The sequence below is a fragment of the Octopus sinensis genome, linkage group LG3, assembly GCF_006345805.1.
Source record: "Octopus sinensis linkage group LG3, ASM634580v1, whole genome shotgun sequence".
Classification (NCBI taxonomy): Eukaryota; Metazoa; Mollusca; class Cephalopoda; order Octopoda; family Octopodidae; genus Octopus; species Octopus sinensis.
The window spans coordinates 68244100-68256771 of record NC_042999.1 but is presented as its reverse complement, the minus strand read 5'-3'; the positions used below and the strand labels follow the sequence as shown (position 1 = coordinate 68256771).

Here is a 12672-nt window from a genome sequence, read left to right as displayed (position 1 = left end):
GTTCTGAGTTCAAATTCCGCCGAGGTCAACTTTGCCTTTCATCCTTTCGGGGTCAATTAAATAAGTACCAGTTATGAACTGGAGTCAATGTAATCAGGCTGTCCTTTGTCTGTCCTTGTTTGTCCCCTCTATGTTTAGCCCCTTGTGGGCAATAAAGAAATAAGAGGTTTTCCCAAACCCTAAAGTTCCATGAGAGGTAGCTAAGAGTTCTGTGATGTTTGATAAATGGTTACAGTATAATGATTGAAGCAAGTAAAAGATAAAGATTGATCAAGTAACGAAACACAGTTTGAAAATAGTTGGGTGGGTAGATAAGTTATTGCTTAACTCCAGACTAGTATTGATTGAGTAGACTAGTCATTCCAGTTATAACCGTCCAACACCAATAACGTCACTATCACCAATAAATAAACAATAACATATGGGATGGTCAATGGTGGACTCCTTTTGTCCATATGTCTATTTAATCAAAGCCAATCTAGGATGTTGTCTACTTAACTATTTTTGCAAAAACTAAAATCTATAAATTAGCTAAATTTAATAAAATATTAATTATCAAATTCTTATTTTATTTTATTCTTTGCTATGTTGTTTCCCCCTCCTGGGTCTGACTTTATGGTGAGGGGGCTTGCATGATCCATAAATCCAAGAGAATGTTACCATCTAGATTCCCCAGGTAGGCTCCAGATTAATGGTGACCTGTGGCACATTGACTCATTGCCAAGATGGCAGCCCCATCATTAAACCATTCTGCAGAGGGCCAAAAACTCACCCAGAAGAACCCTCAACATGTTATGATACTGAGCAGAAGAAACCAGACTGCCTAGCATAAGAACAGACCCCTGTATGCAGAGGGGATGATATGTGATGGGAGGTGCTGGTGGTCCCGGTTGGCTTTTTGCATGACAACACCTGATGAAACCATTAACAAGATGACCCCAGCCCCATTGAGGAAAAGCATGAGACTGTACTGTTTAGCCCAAAGTCAAACTTGATCAAACATACATACAACTTGTAGTTAGTCAACAACTAAATGACTAGACTTGATCAATAAATCCATATCTTTGGATCCAAATGTTATAATTCCGGTGATGAAATTTTGATTTATGTTCTAGCCTCAAAAAAAAGGAAAAGAAAGAAATCTGGTTTTATGCTGTCTTATATCTGGATAGTTATTTAGTGCATTCATTCATTTTTTAAGACAAAGATGGAGTTTGACATAGATTTGATTGTTATTTCTAGCAAATCAAATAACAGTGGAAAGACTTACAACTATAGTTGATGCTGATGATGATGTCAGAGGTGATGACAACAGTGAAAGCAGTGATGGTGGTGGTGATGGTGGTGACAACGATGGCATTGAGGGTGATGGAGTCTGACAATGGCACTGAAGACAACAACAGTGTTAGAGGAAGTGCAATGGCCCAGTGGTTAGGCCAGCGGACTCGCGGTCGTAAGAACGCGGTTTCGATTCCCAGACCGAGCATTGTGAGTGTTTATTGAGCAAAAACACCTAAGCTCCACGAAGCACCGGCGGGGGTTCGGGGAACCCTGCTGTACTCTTTCACCACAACTTTCTCTCACTCTTTCTTCCTACTTCTGCCACAAAGCATAGGAACCATGGTGTAACCCACTATGGTGTGGTAAACTTTCAAACCCTAGTCTAGATTGTGAATCCTCTGTACCCCAGGATGGTTCAGCTCACCACCTGTTAAAATCCACCATTTACAGAATGAGGATAACAGCGTAGCTTTTGCGCCCGTGCAACTGCCGGTCTACTGCATGTGGTGGGTGGATCTTCAAGTTGCCACATGCATTCTTAGTAGTTTAAAGTAGGCTCGAATTAGAGATTATTCTTTGTGGCTAATGGCGTGAGTTCTGATTGGAAGAAGACGAAGAAAAAGACGAAAATGAAGAAGAAGAAGACAACAGTGTTGAGGTTGATAACAGAGTCGAGGGTGATGGCTTTGATAGGAATAGTGTTGATGGTGGTGATGATGGCATAGATGATCCAGAAGAAGCATATATATATATATATATATATATATATATATAAAATAGCTGCACTAAGACAGGAGAAAGCCAAATGAAGCAGATACAATTTCTTTTACCTGGACACAGCAATAGTTTTAATTGTTCTCTTCCCAGATTTCAGAGTGAATGGAGCAAAGTATTTGAATGTGATTTCTCGACCGGCCACTTTACGTTTGAAATGACTTGGTTTTGTCCCATCAGTTGTAAAATATATACGGCAACCTTGTGTTTCTGCAAGTATACGGATACAATATGTTCTAGTTCAGTGATTCTTAACCCAAGCACTACTGTCCCCTTTAGTGCGTTGTGAGCTCAAAAGGGGCAGCAAATGTCACGGTGTTCTGTTAAAGATGCTTGTTAACCCCTCTCTGAAATTGCTGGCCCTGTGCCAAAATTTGAAATCATTATTATTATTATTACTAATATTATTATATATTATTATGTGAAGACACATGGATTAGTGGTTAGGGTGTTGCACTCGTGATTGTGAGACCATGGTTTCAATTCCTAGACCGGGTGGTATATTGTGTTCTTGAGAAAAACACTTTATTATTGATTATTGTAAGAAATAAAATATTTAAATTTAGTATAAAGCGTGATTGTTACCAGCATCACCATACTGGCACCTGTGCCAGTGGCATGTGTAAAAAGATCCGAGTGAGGTCATTGCCAGTATCGCCTGACTGGCCCTGTGCCGGTGGCACGTAAATAGCACCCACTACACTCTCGGAGTGGTTGACGTTAAGAAGGGCATCCAGCTGTAGAAACTCTGCCAGATCAAGATTGGAGCCTGGTGTAGCCATCTGGTTTGCCAGCCCTCAGTCAAAATCGTCCAACCCATGCTAGCATGGAAAGCGGATGTTAAACGATGATGATGATGATGATGAAGATCCAGAACTTATTGCAATGTGCTGACCTATGTGCCTCAATGGAACTGAGGGCCAGTGTAGTGCAAGCTCCTCATAGGGGCTTCCATGCTGGACAGGTCAAAGGATAAAAACCAAATTAATATGGACCACCTCTTCCCAGATGTAAAAATAAGTCTGCATAAGGCCAACATCCCTACCTAGAAGAAGGCAAAGTTATAAAAGCATCAATGACAATTGAAAACCAACATTAGCTGGGAGAGGAAGGCCTTCTTTCAGGGAGGTAAGATACAGAGACAGAATGGCAAAAGTAGGGATATAATTTCAGAGAAGCAAAGGGAACCCAGAGTCAAGACTGGTGCAATAAAGTTAGCATTGGCTTATGCTCCATAGGAAGTGAAGGGTTTAAGGAAATATAATACTTATTATTTTTTCACAACCATCAGGGCATAGAATGCTCCTCACAATCATAGTTTCTTAAGATGGTTATGATCTGTAAACGGCTGTGAGTAGGACCTGGAAGTATGAACACACAATGTGCATATGCACACTGAACTTATAAAACAAAAGAGAAGAATAAAAACGCAATGTGCAATTCAAAATAAAATGGTAGAATAAAAATGCAACGTCACACAAGTTATATGGTGGTGTGCAGGCCATTTCAGACACCACTATCAAGCAGCATTTTTATGGCCTGAGTCTAAATTTGGTCAAGGTTGACTTGGATTTTCATCCTTTAGAGTCAATGAAATCATAACTGATTAGCACCCACCCCAAAATTTCAGGCCTTGTATGCATAGTAAAAAGGACTTGTCAATATTTAGATATTTCTTCTAGCTCTTTATGTTCTGAGTTCAAATCCAGTCAAGGTCAACTTTGCCTTTTATCCTTTTGGGGTTGATAAAATAAGTACCAGCTGAACACTGGGGATCAATGTACTCAACTTACCCCCTCCCCAAAATTATTGGCCCTGTGCCAAAATTTGAAACAGTTTTGGTAAGATTTTTATAGCTGGATGCCCTTCCTAACACCAACAAACCTGCAGAGTGGAATGAGTGCTTTTTATGTGGCACCAGCACAGGTAAGGTAAGTTTTGACATGGTTTTTACAGCTGGATGCCCTTCCAAATGCCAACATCCATGCAGAGTGTGGACTGGAGGCTTTTTACATGGCACCAGCAGGGTCACCAAGTAACTTGTGAGACAAGGAATTTTTGAGAGGGGGGGGCATCGGAGATAATCTTGTGTCAGATGATGAAAGGTTAGAGTGTGACATAGAGATAGAGAAGCAGAAACAGGTGTCTTGCTGTAAAGGAGTACGTGATTTGCTGACCAGAGAGAGAAAGGGGGGGAAAGAGAGAGATAGGGAGAGAGGGGTAACAAGAAAGAGGACAGAAATGGGTGTGTTACTGTAAAGGAGATATTTGGTTACCTAACCAGCAGGAAGAGCAAGGGAAGGAGAGAGAGAGTGATCAAGAATGAGGTCAGAAACAGGTATGCTGCTGTAGAGGAGATACATGGCTACCCAGCCAGAGGGAAGAAAAAGAAATCATTAACTCACCTGAACTTAACTGAATCAAAGTAGATATATTAATTTTGGTTGTTGTTGAGTTTGTTGTAGGCCGGTTATGTAAAGGTGTAATTATTGGAGGGCACACGCCTCCAGCACTTGGCATTTTTCATTCCTGGAAAGAAATATGAAGATTCACATTATTTTATGTAGTTCTAATGGAAGTCACAGCTGAAGCATTCTTGATGTGATTCTTGTTTGAAACTGTCTTCCCATTGTGTTAATACTCATTAGACTCTTTCAGAAATATTTCTTGTTCTTGTGGACAATAATCCAAGAATACCAACAACATCTTTGTTGCTTGGAGGTTTTGAGGAAAAAATGCAATATTTGAAATACACAATTAACAGCTATGCATTCTACTATAGGCACAAAGCCTGAAATTGTGATGGTTGTCAATTCCATCAACCCTTCCCTCACTATCTGACTGTTATTTATTTCATCAACCCCCAAAAGGATCAAAGACAAAGCTGACCCCGGCGGTATTTGAATTCGGAACATAAAACTGGAAGAAATGCCGGTAAGAATTTTGCCCAGCATGCTAACAACAGACAGCCTGGTCTGGGAATCAAACTCACTACCGCTGATTGTGATCCCAATGCTCTAACCACTGCACCACGTGCTTTGCTCTTTAACCCTTTAGTATTTAAACTGGCCACATCCGGCCAAAATAGCTAATCTGTTTTATGTTCAAACTGACCAGATCCAGGCTCTCACACCTACCCCACAATGTTATTCTACATCAAGTAATTACACCATCAAGATCTTGAAGATATGAAATAATGCAATATTAATTCAAATCAATGGGAATCAATAGGCATTATGTTTGATAGAATAATCTGAACAGTAAAGAGTTAATAATAATAATAATGATAATCCTTTCTACAATAGGCATAAGGCCTGAAATTTGGGGGAGGGGGACAGTCAATTACATCGACCCCAGTACTCAACTGGTACTTATTTTATCAGCCCTGAAAGGATGAAAGGCAGTTGGCCTCAGTGGAATTTGAACTCAGAATATGAAGACAGAAGAAATACTGCGAAGCATTTCACCCAGCATGTTAATGATTCTGTCACCTCACTACCTTAATAATAATAATAATAATAATAATAGTAATATTAATAATGGTCTCAAATTTGGCCACAAGGGAAGCAATTTTGAGGGAGGGGATGAGTTGATTACATTGACCCCAGTGTTTAAGTGGTACTTAATTTATCAACCACAAAAGGATGAAAGGCAAAGTGGACCCCGGTGGAATTTAAACTCAGAATGTAGCGACAGGCAAAATACTGCCAAGCATTTCATCCAGGGCACTAACGATTCTGCCAGCTTGCTACCTTAATAATAATAATAACAAGAGCACTCAGAGAGCGCAAACCTCCGCCAAGGCAACACCAACCTCCTCTCAACAATTAGCCGGATGTGATTTTTAAAATGAGAATATCTGAAATAAACTTGACTGTACTCACAAAAATTAAGTAAAAAAAAACTGGAAAAATAATCCAGAATCCTTGTTTGGTACTTGATCGATTCCAATGGTAGTCATGGAATGTGAAGGGGGTTGTGTGGGCCATATTTGTAATGCTGTGTGTGTGAGTGTGTCATCTGCTGTGGGAACAGGGACAGTTTTCTCTATGAAAGCCTTTTTTAGTCTATCCACTGATATAGTGTCTTTACGACCATTAAAGTCTAAAGTGAAAAATTTATCTGTGCGTGAAAGAAAATGGAAAGGAACTGCATACAGTGCTGTAAATGGAGGTTTAACAACATCTTTGTGCACAAAAAACGTGGGTCCAAGAAGTAAAGCTTTCTTCAAAGCAGAGCTAGATATGCAATTGTCAAGTAGGTAAGAGGTTTTAAACAGGGATGATATATTCAAAATTGGTAAAACTAAAAATTGTCGAGGATAAATTTATTTTATTATTGTTACTGAACAGGTTGGTGATATTTTTAATTTCCAAACGGTTTTGATGCGGTTTGTTTATGTAGTTTGATTTCTTTGTCCACCAGTTTCTACTAAGATAGAGATGCAAGTAAAATTAATAACAGAGCAATGAAAAGAAAACTTTGGAAATAGCAACACCGCCATAGCTTACATGGAAACTATGTGTGCTTTCAAGGGAGATAATCAGGGAAAGACTTGAAAGTGAATGTAAGATTGTAATACTTCATGTAAAGTAAATATAACAAATAATCCACTCCAAGAGAGTAATGGGTGCTTTTATGTGCCACTGGCAAGGGTGCCATTTGCATGACACCGGGATGCTTGCGTTTGTTAATCTTTCAACTCACACTTGTTCAATCTTAACAGTCTTATTGTTATCTTTTAACATTCATCTCTCAAGATGGTATAAACAGAATGATTTGACAGGATCCAGAATGCTCCTATGTTTGCTTTGACAAGGTTTCTATGGCTAGATGCCTTCCTTAATGTCAACCAATTTTGCAGTGAGTACTGGGTGCTTTTGAAATGGTGCCAGGACAAGCGAAGTAGCAAGACTAAGGTCGCTTTTGCCCGAGTGGGATGCCAGTAGAGAGGAAGGTGGCTTTATGCTAGGAGATAAGAGGTTCGAGTACAAGGTCTGATAAAAAATAGTAGTGGGACTGTTGATATGGAAACGGAGCTAAAGTATGCTGAACTGCTAAGTTACAGGGACACAAACAAACCAACACCAGTTGTCAAGCAATAAGGAGACTAATATAAGCACACCCACATATACATACATACATACACATACTCACAAACACATGATGAGCTTCTTTCAATTTCAGTCCAATCAAATCTACTCATAAGGTTTTGGTTGGCCCAGGGCCATATTAAAAAACGCTTAACTAAGGTGCTATGCAGTCAGTTTGAACCCTAATACATGTCATTGGGAATCAAACTTCTTAACCACACAACCATCATTTTATCTTTTTTTTTTCTTTGGTCTATTTTCTTTTAAGGCATGTTGGTTGAATTACTTTATCCAATGTAATTTAAGATTTGGCACTTGTTTCTAGCAGGTTGAGTGACTACATAACAGCTGCTACATCTTCTTGTAGTCAGTGGTTTTGTTTGGGTATCCGTCACCCAGAGAACAATATTCTGTTGTCACCAAGATTTACTTGCTTAGAGATAAGCATTGACTGATTAATCTTGTTAAGTAATGCTACTTAGAATTTCCAGCCACGAAATTTCAGCTGTTTATTCAATTAATCTACCTATACATTGAATTACTGTGTGAGTGGCTAAGTATATCACACACGATATGACGGCAGTTTTTTCATGTCCAAAGATCATGAGAATGAATGGCATGCCCTCAAGTGGCTATGTAAACCAATCTTTGATGTTGCAGGGCTTTTCTTGCTGTCTGTGCCGATTAGTTTTAAACTGAATCAGTCCATACATTTCAATCCCACTATGGAGACCTACCCACAATAGCTCAGTGGCCTAAGACAGCTATGGCAACCAACCAGGGGTAGGTTTCACATTGGAAAGGCCTTCTCCAAGGTGAGTTGCCTTTTAGAGCTGGAGAGCTGCACCTACCCTGGAGATGCATGAAGGGTGTTAAAGAGAGCACCAAACCTGAAGGATTCCACTATTTCGTCTGTTGTCAAGGTTGACAACCCTAGCCTTCCCTTTTCCCAAGGCACTCACAAAACATTAAGGCTACATGTGTACCCTTAATGCATATGTTTTGCCTTAATGTAATTCTAAGGGGCAATGTCAGCATGACAAGAGGAGATCGGACCTTTGAATTAGATACAACCCATCAAACAACCTTCTGTACATTATCTATCTATGCAGTTTCCATTCATAAGTGTAGTGTCAATTCAAAGACTAAAGTAAAAAACTTTGATAAAGTGTTGAACCTGGAACCTTGTAATAACAAAGCAAACCTCTAAACTGTTCAGTCATACTCTTTGTATCCTTTCTATTGGTTCAAGGTCTGAAATTTTGTGGGAGAGAGTTAATTGATTACATAGACCCCAGGGTTTGACCGGTACTATTTTATCAACCTGAAAGAATGAAGGGCAAAGTTGACTTCAGTGTACTTTGAATTCAGAACATAGAACTAGAAGAAACACTACTTTGCATTTTGTCTGGAATGCTAGTAATTCTCTCAGCTTGCCATCTTACACTGTGTTTGTGTAATAAAATAAATATTAGCATATTTAATGAAGTTAGCATTAAGAAGCTAATTAGAAGAGAGAAAAAGTAATATCAGTTCAATAATTAACATCATTGTAATCCGAGTAATTAAATACACTGATTTGTTATTTTAAAATAAATTAGTTTTTTCCCCACCCACTCATGTATAATATTGTACATTTATTTAGTGTTTCTCTTGTCACTACATCATCATCATCGTTTAGCGTCCGTTTTCCATGCTAGCATGGGTTGGACGAGACCTCAGCAAATAAACAGTGAAGACTATGCTTGGCTGAGGAAGGTCTAATAACATCAAAACCTGTCTGGGGAGGGTCATTCTCTTTTAGTGCCTTATTAATTTAACACACTCACCAGTCTGATTTCCACTCATGTATTCAATTTTATTATTCTTTTCTTTTATTCGTTTCAGTCATTTGACTGTGGCCATACTGGAGCAGCACCTTTAGTCGAACAAATTGACCCCAGTACTTATTCTGTCGGTCTCTTTTGCTGAACTGCTAAGTTACGGGGACGTGAAGACACTAACATCGGTTGTCAAACGATGGCAGAGGAACAAACACAGACATACAAACACACATATATATATATATATATATATATATACATATATATATCTACATACATACATACGACGGACTTCTTTCACTTTCCATCTACCAAATCCACTCACAAAGCTTTGGTTGGCCTGAGGCTATAGTTGAAGATACTTGCCCAAGGTGCCACGCAGTGGGACTGAACCCAGAACCATGTGGTTGGTAAGCAAGCTACTTACCACACAGCCACTCCTAAATTTTTTTTTCTGTCATTGAGTTCTAACTCATCCATAGAAGCATGGAAAAGTTAAAATGATGAAGAGATTGTACGTAAAGTAGTCATGAGGAGCAAGGCAATGACAATCACCCAATGCTCAACTGGTACTTGTTTTATAAACCCTGAGAGGATGAAAGATAAAGTTGACCTTTAAAGGATAGAAACTGGCTGAGAAGAATTTGATTAAAGTTGCCCAAGTTCTCAACTTGTACTTCATTTTATCGATCCCAGAATGAAGGAAAGGCTAAGTTATGCATGGAGACATTTGAACTTGGAACATAAGCTGAGATTAAATACCACAAGGCAAGAACGGGCATGGCTGTGTGGTAAGAAGCTCGCTTCCCAACCACATAGTTCTGAGTTCTGTCCCACTGGGTGGCACCTTAGGCAAATGTCTTTCACTATAGCCTTGGGCCATAGATTTGGTAGACGGAAACTGAAAGAATCCCATAGTATTCTTTTACTTGTTTCAGTCATTTGACTGCAGCCATGCTATTTATACACATATATCATGTGTGTGTGTGTGTGTCTATGTCCCACCATTGTTTAACAACTGTTGTTGGTGTGTTTATGTACTCATAACTTAGTGGTTCGGCAAAAGAGACTAATAGAATAAGCATCAAGCTTTAAAACAAAAAAAAACAAAAATAAAAAGTACTGAGGTCAATTCATTCAAATAAAAATTCTTAAAAGTGGTGCTCCAGAATGGCCACAGTCTAATGCCTGAAACAAGCAAAAGGTATTTTGTCTGATACTCAACCATTTCTAACTTGTGTACAAGGCAAGAAATTTAGGAATAGGTAAAAGCCAAGGCAGAGTTGACGTGGGTGAGGTTTGAGCCCCAAATCTAAAAATCCTGAACAATGCTCTAACGATTCTGCCAACTATGAAATAGTTGGAGTGGCTCTACGTGGTCGTTCAACATGCTAGAAATAGCAGCCAAATGTACCTAAAATCACATTTATTTGTCTTAAAATAAAATAAAACACACTTTGCATAATATGCTGGATGCACTGCTTCAGATAAAGGCAGGTTGGCCATAGCTGGAATATTTTTTGACCATCATTCTGTTCAATCAGGATTGATCTGGTCATTGCTACTGCTATAACTATACATATGGACATCCTGGGACATAGCTCTACCTGCCGCAAGAAAAGGACTCCTATCTGATTGGGACGGTGTCATTCACTAACTCACCGATCTCCTGCCCATAGTAAAACTGTCCCCTCTCTCCCCACTCAAACACTACTATTCTGGCCTATGCTCCTCACAGCTGATCGTACTGCGCCTTCATTCAGACTCGATACTCCTTTCTAACTGCGTTCTTCTATTGTTACTCATTTCGTGTCCCTGCTAAACCTCATACTAAGTACTACGTCACGTCCATCTTACAAAACGTCATCTGGTCTCAAAAAAAAAAAATATATATATCACAAGACCCAATGTGGGAGTCCCTATATGGTCTCTCGAGGTGCTAGAAATAGAAGCCAACTCTCAAATCGAAACCCTGTTGTCTTAAAATGAAAAGGTATATTACAGTGTTTGAAAATAAAATATAAGTCGTGGTAATCACGGCTTGAATGTTATTAATCCTAGGGCTGATCTGGGGCTAAAAAAAACCCAATTTGTTAGTTAATGACAATATTTAACAGTAAAACGAAGAAAAACTACACGGGGAAAATTATAGAAATAATAATACGAATAACGATAAGAAAGGTTTATTTGCCACAAGGACAAATATTCGAAAGACATTACGAAGACATAGCGGATAACTTTTAAAAGTAAGGGTCACATCGGGATGGAAATAAAAATACGTATCCTCAGAAAAAGACATAAATATAATGTATAGTTCAGTATCAACCCAGGCCAAACAGATCGATGAGCAAAAGCATTCTTGTGACCAGTCCGTCTTTTCAGGAATACATAGGATTAATAAGCTAACGTTTATTTTCCTTGAAGGTTGACGAGTAGCCCAAAAGAGAGCCTCTAGTGGTCACCCTGTCTGCTAGAAATAACAACTATATCGTACCTTATCGTCTTAAATAAAAATAAAGACATTACATAAGGATTTAAATATAGATATTTTTGTATTAAAAATAATAGCAACAACACATAAGGGAGTAACTAATGTATACAAACGTTAATTTTTTCTGTATCTTTTCCTCGGTGTAAACGAAGATCCGACGGTTACTGTGGAGATGTAGAATGTGTGGATGAATAAATAAATAAACACACCTTTGAGAAGAGAAATTGTTGTTGTGTTGCCAAGGTGCGAGCATGTTTAGACACAAATATAGACAGAAAACTGTCATTCCTTTATTCCTGTTCGAGTTGAGATTAACAGAATAAAATACGACGTATCGATTCCTATTTCATGCGTAGATGTATTTTTAGATAACCGAGTTAATATTTTCGGACCATCAGCCGAATAAAAGGAGGCGGGTCGCTGTCCGTTTCATGTCTCCTAACATAGTAGTTGTATATAAAATTATGACACTAAAAGCTACTCTCTTTAAAGCTAAGCATTAAGAGATTGCATTATAAACTTTGTTTTTTTTTCTTTCAACTCATTTATGTATTTCGACCACTTAATTGCAGTTACTAACGAGTGTAAACCGACGCAGCAGAGAATACAATGGTTATGATCGAAGGCCTGTGTTAAAGAGCTGATTGTTTTGCTGACTGACCTCAGGTCAACTATAATTGGGTAAACCCGTGATAACTTGGAATGGGGAATGAGCCAACTACAGAAACTTTTCGGTCGTTCGACCTTCTAAAATAAATTTTTCATAAATCACGCCCTGCAGTTTGGGGGTGAGATGGGGGAAAAAGCAGTTAATGTAATTCTAGATGCAAAAGCGGTGAAAACGGAGTGATCGTAGCTGGAACGTCTGGCCAGAGGTTTTATACAACAGGGGTGATTCCCATTAAAGAAACGTGGAGGCAGCAGTGCCGTCTTAAAGCATGGGCTCACTGGGCGAGTCTAGGACATTTACCCCACCCCCATGGACAATTACCCCTGAGGACGACAGATGATGATTAAAAACTTCTTAATATATTGGAGAGGGGGTAATTAGCCTAGAAGGTAGTTGTCATCGGGGGGAATTGTCTTATGAGGAGGGTGAGTGTAATTGTCCTGATACGCACGAGGCAGTTGCTTGGGATCCTCACGGATCTAGGGTCCCAATTCTAATCTATGCTTGCAAAATAGCTTGCTATCAATAAATACCATAGGG

General features: G+C 39.0%; 1 protein-coding gene across 4 annotated transcripts in view; it reads right to left on the bottom strand.

Annotated features, from left to right (window-relative positions):
* The window catches only part of LOC115209830 (annexin A6), a 65108-nt gene extending 52734 nt beyond the window's left edge, over positions 1–12374 (bottom strand). For 2 of the 4 annotated variants that reach the window (XM_036501063.1, XM_036501062.1), the window contains exons 1-3: positions 11576–12373; positions 4461–4584; positions 2112–2265 (exon numbers count right to left, since the gene is read on the bottom strand). In XM_036501063.1, coding sequence (XP_036356956.1) covers positions 2112–2265; positions 4461–4575 — 269 coding nt within the window. In that variant the 5' untranslated portion in view covers positions 4576–4584; positions 11576–12373. Of the gene's footprint in view, positions 1–2111; positions 2266–4460; positions 4585–11575 lie in introns of all 4 variants that reach the window. The other 2 variants (XM_036501064.1, XM_029778392.2) reach the window with 2 other exon arrangements.
* Positions 12375–12672: the final 298 nt, after the last annotated feature.